Here is a 16,000-nt window from a genome sequence, read left to right on the forward strand (position 1 = left end):
CTAAGATTAAATTTTTCATCTCTTCGTCTGAAATTCTATGTAGTCCTAAATCATATGTCTTATATTTTTCCAAATATTGTTCTTCATCTAAATGATCAATATCTTATATAAGCTTATCTACAATATGATCAAAGTTTTGCTCAACTAAATTAATATCTAAATTATCAAAAGCCATATGTATACTCTCATTTTCGATTTCACTTTCATCTTCTTCTATTTTTTCTAGTTGCTTATAGTTACTAAACCTAATTGTTGCTTGACTTGTACTAGTTTCATATATTGGTACTTTATCTGATTGTCTATTTGTTGCTACTTGTAAATTAGGTAATGTCCACTGAGTTCCTTCTAAAAAGCTATTATCTACAGGTTTTGCTTCTATCATATTTACATGTTTACTACCAAATGTTTGAACTAAATTTTGAAACTCTAAATTAAACTTATGATTATATCTATCAGACACTTTACCTATATACATTAAGCTAATACACAAATTTTTATACTCTCCTTTCATATTATAATTTTTCGTTCTTATGCTCACTTTAATATATTTACTAAATTCATTAATCGTCTTAACATAATTTAGAATACAACCTATGACTGCTAAGTTTGAACTTAAGTCTACTTTAGCTGTTGCTATTGCTGCTTATTGGTGATTATCCCATCTATCATCATATATGTATACTAATGCTTTTGTGCCTACTTGTGCTCTGGTTAATCCTGCTATTCCAATTAATATTGTTCCTATATGAATCTGACTAAAACGTGATTTTCTCAAATAAGTAACTGCTTCTTTACAAATTAAATTAAGTGTGACTTCTTTTGACACACCTCGACCTGGAAAGGTCGAAGCATGCTGGCCATCACCGTGAGGTGACGTAACCATAAGGGTAAGTGATGCAAAAAGTGAATAAAATTAAAACTAATTAGAACTAAACAGTGAAAGAGTGCGCAATCGTGAGTTGAACCCACTACAATTATTCAAAGCGTAATAGACAGTGAGACTACAGAAGAGTAGTCAAAACAACCAAAGTACACTTATTACATAATAGTGATAAGTTCATACGTCTAAACAGAATAAAATATCAGAACTGCCGAGATTCCTCGAGTGCTGCCAAGAGTACAGCTATCTAGGTTCTAGAGGGGCGAAAAACAAAGTTGAGTGGGTCAGCAAAACAATGCTTATAAGAAAACCTTTAACTTTGAAAATATTAACCCCTCGCCGTAAAACAAATATAGTTTCCTTAAAACATACTACTCAAGTATAGTAATTTGATAATATTATGGCAGTAATATAACCAGGAATATGCCAAGTAATGATGTATCAAATACCACAATAATAATCATGTGATAATCAAGTATAATTAAGTGTTCATCCATCTAAGCTGACACACAAGTTCGAACATATAGTTTCTGTCACGAACAGGACTGGGTGTAATCAATATTCTCTAGTACTACGATCACGTGAAGACTGGTGCAGAAGCACATCATATACAAGTCGGATTGCCTAATGCAATCTACCCGACAAGACTAGCACCTAACTTGGATCCAAGGCAAGCGAATGGTACGGATGTGAACATATACGTGAAAGACTGGCCCTGGCCCTGGGGCGAGTACTAACACCAGGATGCAGCAAGATGAGCATGTATATAAGTATGTATGAATGACATGACAGTAATATCTCAGCCATATAGCAGCATTTATCACAATATATATCACAATAACGATACTTGGCAATATAAGCGTAAAAGTGAAGTAAATACGCATTTATGGAAACTATAAATATGTATAGGTATAAAACAACTGCGCACTCACAAGTACATTGTTGGGTCGTAGCCCCCGAACCTAACTTGGCCTTGTAAATCCTCGGGATAAGTTTCCCCTATATGTGAAATAACTAAAATAACATTAATTAAAGCACATAACGGAAACCTAAATAAAACTCCCATAGTTTGCTCAAACCTAGGGTTTAAATATATGAAATCGATCTACTTAACGACACGAACACACACGTGGCGACCACACGTCGACTGGAGGTCGGACACCCCGCCCAAAGTGGCTGCACAAAATGGTCACGCGCGTCCACGCGCCCGTGAGTACAGGCGTACTCACCTTCCTCGCGATTTTCTGCAGTTTTTGCAGATTTTTAGCCAACTTCCAGAGCTCTAACGAGCTCGATTCTCAACCAAATTCACTTCTACAAAAGCCAAATTAAAGCTAGGAATGTGATGTATCGATCCCAATTCACAGAAAGTTTGAATACGGTCCATGTTATTTAGAAATTTGGCCTGAAAGTGGCCAAATGACCACAGTTGCAAATTTTCCAGAAACTGAAATTTTCTTCCCAACTTCCAGAGTTGATTTCTAACTCGTTACTTAACCAAACTCAGTGATTCAAAAGCCATTATGAAGTTAGGAATATAAAGAACAAGTTTGTACCTAGTAGGAGCCCAAATGTGGTCGAGGTTGACCGCAAAAATGGGTTGAAAGTGACCAAACGGTCATGGTCCTTGACTGAAAAACGTGCAAGTTCTTCTTCTTCTTGAATTTTCTGGGTAAAACCATACATTCAAAACACAAACAAGAGATCAATATCAACCCATAGAAGTGAAATGAAGGTTCTAAGGGTTTCTCGAGGCTTACCTAAGTCATGAATGGCCTAAAAATCGTTATGTCAAACTCGCCAAGTCGACCTTCCGAGTTGGTGAGTCAAAACTCGTCTACACCAGATTTCAGGGACATGGTTGTGATCGTGGGACTGAGATGAACACAATGGTGTAGATGGTTTGTCACGTTTATGAGTTTTGGTGTGTTTTTGTAAAGGTTGCAGAGAGGAAGAGGGAGCTCGGCGAGGGAGAAAGAGAAGAGAAAGAGAGTGATGTGAGGTTGCTTTTCTGATTGGGGGACAGAAATGAGGGAGAGATGGGATAAGTGAGGGAGTCAATAATGGATAAGGGTGCACGGGATGGACTAGGTAGAAGTTAGGGATAGACTTTAGACTTTTGTATAGAAAAGAGTATCGAAAATCTATTCATAATAGTATTTTCGTACACCCGCAACAACGTGTACAATTAAATGCGATAGCGAGAAATAAAAAGGGAAATGGATAAGAATAAGTCCACGTCACTTGCCAATAAGGGCATAATAGTTAAATTACATATTCGGGGAGAAATTACATATGAAAATTAGGGACGGGTCGTCACATCTTTATCAGTACAGCTAACTTCATGTTGACTGATGCTACTTACAATTCTACTTCTGTTTTCAAATAAACCTAATTGATACAAGTTATATTTATTTTTCTGTGTTCTCTCAAAACCTCTTCGAATAAATTCTTGTGCTTCTTCTTCATTTGGATAAATATCTGTAGCTCTAACTACTTCTTTTCCTTTTTTCCTAAAGAGTTCCATTTTCTATTATCAAAAGGATTTAGCTTAGGTCCTCTATTATTATTTGCACTTAAAGTTAAATTTTCTAATTTATCTAGCAAAGATGGTGGAAGTGATGAAGATGCGTTATGTAAAACTTGGTTTATTTCTGCAATTTGTTCTTCAACTTGATCTAATTTTTCAGCCAAACTTAAAACTAATTGAATAATTAAATTATTTTGCCTAACGGGAATATTACTACTGGATACTTGTGTTGAAAAATCTGTTAAACCTACTGGTTCTTTATCTAACTTACTAATTTCTTTCAAAGCTTGGATATATTTTTTGCTAGTTATAGAATTTGTCATTAAACTAATAATTTATCTATTTTATTATGCAACTTATCTACTTGTTCACTCAACTCCTTTTGTAATAATTGAATTTTTTAAACTTCTAATTTTAACTGCTCAACTATTTCTATGATCTAAATTCTACTTGTTTTGGCTTACTATCTAAGAGATCAACAAGCTCTTTTATCTCTCTTTTGCTAGGAAACCTTTGAATATTTTTATTATTATCTTCTAACTGAGATGTAATATAATCTAAATTTTTTCTAATTATTTTTATGGAATTTTTCTGAAAATGCTCTAACAACTGGTTTAACAAATTATTTTCTAATTTTATGTTTTCTGCTTGACTAATAATAAGATCTACAATACTATTGACTTGTGGATTTTCTTCACTATGCAAAATATGATTATGCTTTCTCAATGGAAAATAACAAACTAAACTATTTTGGTCTAATGTTATTTTTCTTTTTTGAGGTTCACTAATTTCTAAATTAAGATAATCTATCATAAACTACAGTCTACCTTTCTATAAAGTTATTGCTAACTGGTTTCTTAGAAACTCTTTTTCTTTTCTCAAGGTCTCTAAAGCTTGATATGTTGCTCTTTTTGCTTCTAAAACTTTATGTTGTACTTCTGTGTTATTATATTTACAAATAAATGAAAGATGTTCAAGATAACCAAGATAAAACTTTTGCTTCTTCAAAGTCCTGCTTATTCTTTTGGATATATATGCTAATCTTCTCTTTATGCTATTTATAGTTAGGTGTTTGAAACAATAAATACCTGGTGGTTATGGCTGACAAGGTCTACAAGGACAATAATATATGTTGTTCATGCAAAATAAACAAGTGTGATATCAGTTGTGAGTTGTGTTAATGACTTCCGTCCTCAAGGTACTTTACTATTATAATTATACTATTAAAATGCTAAACTTGGCTCTGATACCAAATTCGCAATGCAGACTCGGTTAAATAGTTGGATGGCCATTATAACAACTAGACATAAGACCTTGCACATGGAACTCAACATGTTTCAGCATGACGGCCACTCACAGTACAAGTATAAGGCCTTAACGGCTGAACTCAGAGGTACGAATAACTCGGAGGTACCATGATTAATGTCCAGTTATTTGTATGGCAAGCATTTAACTATAACAGAGTGCTCGAACAATCGTCAATTTAGTTGGTTAATAATATAACTACAATAGTATTTCCCTGTTTTGGACTAAAAGTCTAATTAAACAAGCATACTAAAGAAAGAAAATAAAGCTTACTTAAGACTTGGAGATTGCTTGAATATGTACACGTGAACTTTTATTGATATATGGAATGTTTACAAAGATAGTTGTTTACTAGAAAGTGTTTATAAGGAAGTGTTTACAATGATGCTATGAAGACTACAGATGCTTGAGAGTATGAAGATGATGTGAGTATGAGAGTAGGGTGTTCAGGTACTGAGTGGTTGAGGTGTGTTCTGCATGGGAGGAAAAACTCCCTTATATACAAGATCTAATTCTTGAAAGACAAAATAACATTTCAACTATTTACAACTTTTTTGAGTAATGATAGCAAACTGTTTCTGAAAGCTGTTAGCACTGTTTCTGAAAACTAACGGACTTGTCTTTACTTTAAAGGAGGTCATGTGAATCTATGTTATCTTGGCTGCTGAAATATTTGCCACCTTTTCCTTTTATCCCAATGTTTTCTGTTGGTACCATATATTGGGCCTCGTCTTTGGGCCTCATCCCTAGGTCTATGACAAATGTAAAAGGGGAGGGAGCCCTTATTTTATAAAAGGGACTATCCCTCACCCTCATTAAGGACTCAACATTCAAAGCCTGACAACCAGACAAAGACTCTCATCTCACATGCCTCACAATATAGAGGGCAATACCCTCTCATCCAAACAGAGAGCAAAATGGCAAGGGCTGCATCCACAGAGAGCTCCCTTGCCGATCCATTGTAATCCATACATACATACATAATCAACATCAGTGTGGACGTAACACAAACATTGGGGTGAACCACGATACATCTTTGTGTTTTTGTGCGTTTGTGTGATTCACGGCTGGATTTACTTTGGTCCATGATCTTCCGAATTTTGTGCATCAACATTTTCTGCAATTATCAGTCCTTGTCTTCTTTTGGTGAAACCACGTGAATTTTGTTGAATACTAAGCCATCTTGTACAAATGCTTGAAGGGCATGATTGTCATTTTTGAAAACTTCTATCCTGATGATTAAAAGGAAAGTTTTTTTGGAGTTTTTGGTTAGTTTTCCATTTAAAATATTGTCTTGTACCACTGCTATATAGTTGGCATAATACAGGGTATTATCAGAGAAAAAGGACCAGACTTCTGCCGTCATAAGTTCATATCATAATTATTTCTATGTACGTGGTTTGCCACTCTTTTGCACTCAAGTTCAAATTTCTGTTTACACAGTAAATAAGATATCAAGAAACTTTTTTTTTTATTGCATATATCTAATTATTTCGAGCAGCAATACAATTGGTACATTGCTATCCCAAATGTAACCAAGACTACATACCATGAATTCTCGACCATGAACACCTCAACAGAATCAAAGGCACAAACTCACACCCATTCAACTTACATAAACAAGTACACTGCACTACTATACAAAATTACAAATAATTGAATACACCATATAACAAAAGTTGTGTGATAGTACAAACATATCCCCTGCTCAGCAAGATCTAAGAAAGCGAAATTGAGCCGTGGAATAAAACGATAAATACTCATACCTCAGTGTCCTTGGGATGGGAAAGGATTATCTGTAGAAGACTGAGCATCAGATCCGACATTTGAATTTTGCGATGTAAATAAGTTTGGGTATGAGAAGTACGAGTCATCCCCCATTGAAGCCAATCTCTGAGGCTGATGACGAACAGGTTCATGCTCAGAAGCATGGTCATTGGAATGTGCGGAATCAAAATCAACATTAAGTGGTTCCATAGTGATAGACGAAGCATTTGATATCTCTGATCCCTGGCCATATAAATGGATTGGATGGGGTACCGGAGAATCTATTACACCATCAGATCCACCATCAGGGATAAGATGATTGGAGTCTGGTTTTTCTCTTGTATCTGACTGATTAGGAACGTCCACATGAAATGGGTTTTCACAGCTAGTTTCTGGGACGACTTCACTTTTTTTCTTGGTAATCTCGTTGATTCTGACCTGTGCAAGACTAGCTGCCGAGCGAGCCGCTGTGGCTGCACGTTCTGCAGAGTCCGCAGCAGCCTGAGCAGCAGCTAACACATCCTGCAAATCGACGTTGACCTCACTTCTTGTTCTTGAAAGATTTGGTGGTGGATTGCTTTGTCTTGTCGAAAATGACGCAGAAGAAAGTGAGGGGGAAGAAATAAATGGCAAAAACTGCTTATCTTCCACAGCACCAACCAAGACATGAGACTGTTCCTGATTGTTAGCTACTGATCTTTCTTCCATCACTTCTCCAGACTCAAAGGATGGCTCTTTAGATTGACTTTCAACGGACCCAAATTTCTTTGACAAGTCATGATCAATTTCAGGGTGTGGATGGGTTGGTAAAGGAGGAGACATTGCTGGTGCTGAGGCTGGATTTGCACTTGGTCGTAGTGATTGCTTGGGTACTTCAGGTAAGTCTAATGAGTCCAAACCGTCATCAGAATCAGACAGTTCCTTCTGGTCTTGATCTGGGCTGTATTGCAATGTTTCATCATGTTTTTCTTTAGGAAGGGGCAATTTAGACCCACTAACAAACTGTGTCGGACCACTCTGACAATGAGAGGACAGATTTAAGCAGACATAGGTGAAAAGGAAATAGGGAAAAAGGACAAGCGAAAAATGAGACCAAGCAGGGGCATATATGCTTACCAACAAATCTTCATGCGGTTTGTAAATTTCAGCTTCGGATGCAGCAGGATCCCAATCCAGGTCATGCTCTTCAGCAATTTCTTTCAGAAGCTTCAGTTTTTTCTCAGGTGAGGGTGCACGAACAGATAGCAGTTCTATCAACTGTACCAAAACCGAATGTCACAAACACATAGTAGGAAACTAAATATAATGAACAACACCCTTGCAAGTTTAGTTGACCAAAAGATCATGGGAGAAAAAGGGAGTACACTACAAAAAGAAAGTTCATAAAAACCTGGCGATTGACACCACAATCCGGTATGAGCTCTGTTGCAGCTGCTACAAATTCTTTCCCATATTTTGAAGCAAATAGCATTTGAACTTGCAGCAACTCCGGCAGATCAGCACATCTTGGCGCAGCAAAACACACACTGGATATTGCTTCTTTCAAGTCTATAGGGCATTCCCTGTACCAAACGAAAAGTTATAAATAAAGTATGTGAATTTTAAAATGTATGTAATTACAAAACTTAACCAACTTTTTTGTGTCGACTTCAACAAACTTTAATGCCAAAAAGGTAAATGAAGTATCACAGACAACACTTAATGCGACAAATGTTTGAGAATAATCAACCATATGAATCTAGTAAAGGACCAAGGTACACAGACTAACCGAGATAATAAGCTATGTGATGCTAGAAGTGCACGTGTCGCAAGCTACCTCAGTAAAATAACATGGTGGGTTATGTGGAAGTGCAATGTGAGTTAATCGAATTCCCCGGGATACATGAGGGTTGGGGTTGTATAATGCATGGTATGCCATCTGGATCGCCACAACAGTTCGTAAAGTCTTAGTACAGTCAGAAATTTCATAATAGGTTCATCTGATCCTCCATCAAGGAACAAGGACAGAGTAAATATGAAACTCAAACAAAACTTCCTATAACTGATACTATTGAACTCCATATTCCAGAAGCACAACAATAAACCACCGGTTAGAGAGCAGACAGTGCTCCCCGCTAGCATTTGATGGGTTTAGTGACTGAATTGCAATCCTTGAATGACAAACTCTGTTCGGTTACTCGAATATATTGGTAAGAGATGGTATTCATAATTTATTTGTAACAATTTGGGAAGAAAAGTACAAACCTATACATCTGTCCAGAGCTAAAGTGCTTGTATTCCACAAGAAGAAAAACCAATCACTAGTTCTCAAATTTTCTTTTCCTCTCTCTTCTCTCCCCAACTATTTCTAGAAGACAAATTAAGTATATATGAAACTAGAAACCCAGAACAAGCTGACAGAGAGAAAGCCTGTTAGCAGCATGTTTTCTATGGAACTGCAAATAAGTGAATCTATTTCATGCATATCTATTTTACAGGGCAACAAACAAGTGAATTAAAGGACTAAGTTTGGGTTTCCCAAAAACTCAAAAATGTTTGACTTCAGACCTTTAACCAATCAAACATGTAATATTATTGATTAGACGAAAAAGAAAATATGATCATTGCACTTTCAAATTATTTCAAAAAGCTTTTTTGATCTAACCCAAAATGCAGCAGCCAAATTTCTGCCTACCATGAGAAACATAGGCTAGTTTACAAGCTTAGTCAGACACTAAAAACTAAAAATTAAGTAACAAAATGATGTATTCTTGACTTAAAAAATGCTATGAGAAACCATATCATCATATCCAAAGTCCCACGCCTCGTATGTAAGAATTTATGTAGCTATGCCATTGCAGACTCTTCTTCTCATCTATAATTTTCTCTTAACGAGTTTACCTCTGCACCCATGTACATCTCAAAATGATGGGTGTGTTTGTGAATGTGTGCTTTTGTCTTAGTCTGAAGAGGTTGCTTCTGTTAACACCCACTTGGAATGCAGGGGCCATTTGCCCTTTTTGCTAATAACATGTGGTTTATAAGGCTCTTCTCCAAGAAGATTTAAGTTTGTCAGGTGTTCCGTGAAGAAAAAATAGTCACATCAATCTATCGCAAAGTTGCAACTAACAACTAACAACTAACAGAGCCTTATTTGGTCTTGTAAGGAAACTTGAAAAGAAGAAAGAAAAGAAGTTATTCAGAAAATATAGTTAGGTGTCAAAATAAAAAACATGGGCATTATTTTCTAATTTAGATTATCCTAAAGTAATAACATATAGTGATAAAAGTCCAATAAAACTTTTTGATAAAATATGGGTGGGGAAACATGTATCGTGGGGGGAGCAAAGGGATTTTAGAGGTCATGTGCTCAATCCCTCAAGTATTAAAAAAAATAAAAAATCCTTTCATTTAATTAATTGATTAAGAGAAATTTTATTCTTTATTCTAGCAACAATGGTCTTTTTTTAAAGTCATCCCTCTCCCCCAAGGAAAAGAAACAATGAGTAGACTATGGACTGAGGATTATTAACAATAAATTTCTATTTTTTTCTTTTTCTAAATCATACTGGTTCATAATTTCTGTAATGACATGCCTGTTACTAAATCCAAGAGATGCACCCTAGATCAGCCCAGATTTTTCACTAACACATTGCTGAATTGCTTGCAAGTTTATAAGGGATTACAACGTATCAATTGCTTTTTAAGAATGAGATTCTACACAGAAAGTGGAAGCAAACATCAATCTAAAACTAAATCTTCCTTCTTTATACAATCCACTGACAGTCATTCTTTCACCATACTAAAAGATATGTATAGATATTTTCCAAATTTTCAAACATTGACTTAAATTTGATTTGGTGAAACCAAGTTAACCATCCTATAGTTAGCCATTAAAAAAGATAGCAGGCATAGCAGCATGCACTATAACCCATTCTCCCCAAATCATCTCAGTTTTTAGACTTACAATATATACAGTTCTCAAAATGTTCCCTCCCTAGAGAGAAATATGAGATATTGACACAATTTCAGATTAGGGTTCTGACCACAGAAATGCTAAACCAAAAGGTTGGGTTAAAATTATTATTTTTTATGAAAAACAATCAGAAATAGAAACTGAACAGGAACATGTTACAAGCAAATCATCAGTTTAGAGAATAACCTTTGTGATTCAATAATTGGAAGGCGGACAGCAATAAGCTCAGAAAATAGCTCAAGGATCTCCTGAGCTGCCATCATGTTCTCTTCTCTAATAATATGCTCTACCTGAAATGTAAATATCAATAACAACATTACGAAATGATCGTTAGAAATACCCAAACTAAACTTTCTCTTCATACTTTCTAATAAGGGTACCCAACTCATATACTCCATAAGTAGCAGAATCTCTTAGTATAGATAATATAAGGAAAAGAGATGTATTACCCGAATCCTCGCAGTAGCCTCTTGGCCAGTCTCAAGAAGCTTGGCAATGTCGCGGCGCATCTGTTTAATCTGAATTTCTCTCCTGTTCCTCAGCAATTTTATCCGCGGAATTGTCAATTTCAGCATGGTTTTGCTGCACATAGAAATACACACTTGCATAAAATCACAAAATCACAAAATTCAAAGTTGCATTGCACATCCACAGAACGCAAATAATTCAAAACCCGCGACCTTAAAATCTTCAGTATATCATACTCAAATGGGTTTTCCAAGAAAATAAAATTTTGTAAAATCTCACACTTCCTCAACAGACAAACAGAAGTACCAAATCGATCCAAGATTTCGATCTCAATAAAAATTGAGACGAAACTAAAACGGAAAAAAAAAACAAAAAAGAGACAAACTGAGAGAGAGAGAGAGAGAGAGAGAGAGAGAGAGAGAGAGAGATGAGTGACGGGGTACCATTTGGCGGCTTTGAAGCCCTTGTTGAAGAAGGAATCGAGCATCGACATGGCCGATGAAAATCCAGATCCCTGGTTCCCAAACAAAAGATTCAATCTTTTCTCACGTATTGGATTTTGATGTTGCAGAAGCTGAAGGAATTGGATGATGAGGATATGATTGAGAATTATGATCAGTACCTGAGGAGGAGACGACTACCTGCTAAGTACAAGTTTGCCCAATGGACAAGGACTCCCTTCCTTCCTGCGTGTACCGCTTACCTCTCTATGTTTGCGCGGGCGATCTGTGCTTTGTGTCCGAACACTCCCTAACTAACAATTGTAAGAATATATTAGAGTTCCACACTTATATGTAACATCTCATATAGATTAAGGATTGCAGAGATTGATTTCAATAATACTTGTATGTTAATAAAGAGTGTATTATTAGGATTTTATAGCTAAAGTAATCCTGATACGATTAGTAAACCTAATCAGATATATATACTAAAGTTTAGGTGATAAAATCTTGTTTGAGTAGAATTACATGATGAGAAGTTTCCCACTCGGATTCCACCTCTTTTACTATATAACAAGGGTCTCTGCCCTCACACTTTACACCCAGAAATAACTCTTCTAGCTCCATTGAATAGAGTAGTTATAAGGCAAGTGAAAGAAAGTAGAAGATCATTTGTTTACGCTATAGAGTTGTCACGATATAAGGAGAGATGCATATATTCAGAACATTGCTCAATGGAGTTTCTAATCCAAATAAGTGTTTTTAGTTGATTATAAATTTCCTTCTAACATATGGTATCAAAGACACTCATAATCAGTGTTCTAAAAATCGGCCTAGGCGGTGAAGGCCAGCCTCGATTTAGGGAAAATCGTTTCGAAATATCAATCTGGAGCTAGGCGGTCCTAGGTAGCACCTAGGCAAGTTAGGTGGTTTTTTTTTTTTTAATTAATTGTGTGTGTGTGTGTGTTTTTGTTTTTTTTTTAGTTTTATGGTGGTATACTTATGGAAATGGTATACCTAATTTGCAAATTATGGATTGACTACAAGTTCATCCAATTGTGAAATGAATTGAAGCATTATTGAGGGGATACATACAAAGAAACGAAATAAACTAGATATTATGTCTAATCCAATGCAAGGATTATGAACAAGAATAATTTAGTCTATCATCTAAGAATACTCCTCATTATGATTATATGTTTACTGTTTTTTTAATATTGAACTTGTTGGATGGATGTACTTTGTGTATTCTTCTACTTCTATTTTTGCATTTTATCATTCTTTTATTTACAAGATATATAATAAATTTACATAAATCCGCCTAAGCGCTAGGCTCCTGCCTGCCACCAAACTAATGCCTAACGTGTTTTAGAACCTTGCTTATAATATGACTAAAACCTATTCGGTAAACCCTTAAATTTATAAACAGAGTCCACGACATGTTTTAGATTTCAATCAAGAAATAAATTTTGTGCTTTCAAACATATAGTGGATACAACTTGCCATGCTGAAATCGACACTTTAGCTCTTATTTAAAAATTGTGTTCATATCTAGGTGGGATAGGAAAACCAACAAAAAAAACTAATATGCATTGTTGAGATTCTGTTTTTTGTTATCCGGCCTCATAAAGGTATCGAGGGATTCTGTAGTTTTTACACATCCAGGTTCCCCAACAATAATAAAAGCCTGATACTTTTCAATTGCTAGCAGAAAATTAAAAATAAAATAAAATTGGGGTTTTTGAACATTAGTCCTTGCAAAAGATTAAAATTTAAAAAAAAAACCTGATGCTAGATTAAATATTCAATTTAATCCCTTGAGTGTACTTTTATCAAAATTTACATTCAATTTTTCTTATTTAATGTGTATTTTTATTTTATCTCTCCATATTAAATTTTAATTTTATTAATATGCACATATTTAATTTTTTAATTAGAAACGAACGTAAATGAGAAAATATTAAAAAAAAATTGTGATACAAAAATATGTAGATACATAAGTATACAGAAATGATTGTGCCAAAATATATAAAATTGACTTTTTTGTACCAAAATATTTGTACCTACATGATTGTACCGAAATATATTATAATGAACCTAAATGTATGTACTGAAATGTATTATATTGAATTAATGTACCTAAATGTCAATACCGAAATGTATGTACCAAAATGTACGAACCTAAATGTCAATACCGAAAATGTATGTACCTAAATATCAATACCAAAATGTATGTACCTAAATGTATTTACCGAAATAATAATTGAATTAATGTACCTAAAAGTCAATACTCAAATGTGTGTATCAAAGTGTACGTAACGAAATGCATTATATTGAATCAATGTAACTACATGTTTGTACCGATAGATATACCAAAATATTCAAATGTATTAATGTATCTAAATGAAGAACATACAAAATTGTTATCGGAATATATATTATAAAAAATTTAGTTACCTAAATGTAGACATTAAAATATATTATGATGAATGAAATAAAAATTAAATTTAAATGTAATTAATACATTAAAATAAAAATAAAAAGATAAAATAAAACATCAAAATACAACTAATAAATGATATGATTAAATGTGCTAGGGACTAAAATTGGATTTTAATCTTACATATGGTTATAATCTAAAACTCATCTTTTTTAGGGATTAAAATGAAGTTTTCTAAATAAAATAAAAGATGAATGCTTCCATTGTAAAAGCCAAGAGAAAATAAAAAATGAGAATTTGATTTTTACAAGAGGACGAACTGTTTTCTTTATAGCATGGGATCTTTGAGTTTCTTAGTCTGTCTTGTGGTGATAACTAAAGGAGGAAGAAGCAGAACTGAGAGTTATCTTGACTGACATACATACAAAATTGAAAATTAAAGAATGGACCAGACCATTGGTATTTTGTGAGTGGTACGTGTTTTTGAGTGTTGTAGCAGATATGCAATTATAAAGGCTTCTTTAGAAGTATTGCAGTTTGACTGTGGTTTCAGTCATTAAGCCCCAGTTTGGGGTTGAGGTGATTTTAAAAAAAGCTCCTATGAAAAAAAGTTGGGAGTGTTTTTAGTGTTTGGTAAACTTAAAAAAAAAGCTTATTTTGGAAGCTGCTGTGAGAATAAGCTGAAATCAAAGGAAAAAGTTGAAGCTGCAATTTGTAGCTTTGGAAAACTGGCTTTTTTTTCAAAGCACACAGAACTACAGTGCTCCTTTAATGAAAAGATCCACTATCAGACTGCTTTTTTTTTCAAAAGCACTTTTACAAAAAAGTTTACCAAACACTCTGCTGATTTATTTCACAGCCGCTTATTCTCACAGCACAACCGCTTATTCTCACAACAGCTTTTTTTCAAAGCACAGCAATACCAAACCAACCCTAAGGTGACCAAATGCTTAGTGATACACATATTGCACTTATAAGACTAATAATATGCATTGATTCATTCACATCTTGTTGTAGCTTCATGTGTTTGTTAATTTCATGACAGTAATATTGGGGTTAGTGTTTAATTTGTAAAATGTCATTCCCTCTTGTTCTTTATGGATATTAGCTCATAACGGAAGTTTGTTTATCATGGATTTTATTGTTTTGATCTCATGGCCATTAAGAGCAATTTTTAATATTCGATTTTGAGTCTTTTGTATACAAGTCTTGACTCTAGTGGGAGAATGTAAGGCTATATTAGAGTTACACACTTGTATGTAACATCTCATATAGATTAAGGATTGCAGAGATTGATTTCAATAATACTTGTATGCTAATAAAGAGAGTGTATTATTAGGATTTTATAGCTAAAGTAATCCTGATACAATTAGTAAACCTATTCAGATATGAATACTAAAGTTTAGGTGATAAAAGTCTTATTCGAGTAGAATTACATGATGGGAAGTTTCCTACTCGGATTCCACCTCTTTTACTATATAACAAAGGTCCCTGCTCTCACACTCTACACACAGAAATAATCTTTCTAGCCCCATTGAATAGAGTTGTGATAAGGTGAGTGAAAGAGAGTGGATGATCATTTGTTTACGCTATAGAGTTGTAACGATACAAGGAGAGATGCAAACATTCAGAAGATTGCTCAATGGAGGTTCTATTCCAGATAAGTGTTTTTAGTTGATTATGAATTTCCTTCTAACAACAATGAGTAGCAATAGTATAGTTTAAATTCGTCTTTAGTGAGAATTGAACCTAAGACTCCTCATTTACAATTGAACATGAATACCACTAAACTAGTACTAAGTAGCTTGTTTGAAATTTCTTTTAAAACAGCTAAAATGTTAAACATGGTCAAACACTCGGTTGAAAGCGCTTTTATTAGAATACCACTAAACCAGTACTAAGTAGCTTCTTTGAAATTCCTTTTAAAATAGCTAAAATGTTAAACATGGTCAGACACTCGTGAATGATTTCGGTTGAAAGCGCTTTTATTAGAAGTGAATTATTTTTAAATAGATGAGATTAGACCACGACTATAAATGAAGTAAATTCATTGCTTTATTGGAAAATAAAATAACAGGGTAATGTTATAGAGATTACACTTGTAAACTAAATTTTGTAAACTAAATGACATATAAGTTGATGATTCGATTATTACTTAAATGTTGACTAATGTGCTTATTTCTTAGTGATAACACATCATTTAGTTTGCAAATTT

The 16,000-nt window shown here is 34.3% G+C and overlaps 2 protein-coding genes across 6 annotated transcripts in view; one reads left to right on the top strand and one right to left on the bottom strand.

Moving 5' to 3' along the window:
• The window catches only part of LOC126624313 (uncharacterized), a 71,970-nt gene that overhangs the window by 20,974 nt on the left and 34,996 nt on the right, over positions 1-16,000 (top strand). The gene's annotated exons all lie outside the window — the stretch shown is intronic.
• Positions 6,163-15,024, bottom strand: LOC126624310 (uncharacterized). 5 transcript variants are annotated; one of them, XM_050293352.1, is made up of 7 exons: positions 15,000-15,024; positions 11,349-11,636; positions 10,887-11,019; positions 10,624-10,727; positions 7,873-8,044; positions 7,599-7,739; positions 6,163-7,499 (listed from the first exon to the last, which is right to left on the bottom strand). In XM_050293352.1, the coding sequence occupies exons 2-7, from the start codon at positions 11,396-11,398 to the stop codon at positions 6,483-6,485; spliced, it is 1,617 nt and encodes a 538-aa protein (XP_050149309.1). In that variant the 5' UTR covers positions 11,399-11,636; positions 15,000-15,024; the 3' UTR covers positions 6,163-6,482. The 5 variants fall into 5 exon arrangements, with proteins under 5 accessions (XP_050149309.1, XP_050149312.1, XP_050149308.1 ...); XM_050293355.1 differs by lacking the exon at positions 15,000-15,024 and having other exon boundaries at positions 11,349-11,419; positions 11,547-11,810; XM_050293351.1 differs by lacking the exon at positions 15,000-15,024 and having other exon boundaries at positions 11,349-11,419; positions 11,528-11,809.

Source organism: Malus sylvestris, chromosome 5 (assembly GCF_916048215.2).
Source record: "Malus sylvestris chromosome 5, drMalSylv7.2, whole genome shotgun sequence".
Lineage (NCBI taxonomy): Eukaryota > Viridiplantae > Streptophyta > Magnoliopsida > Rosales > Rosaceae > Malus > Malus sylvestris.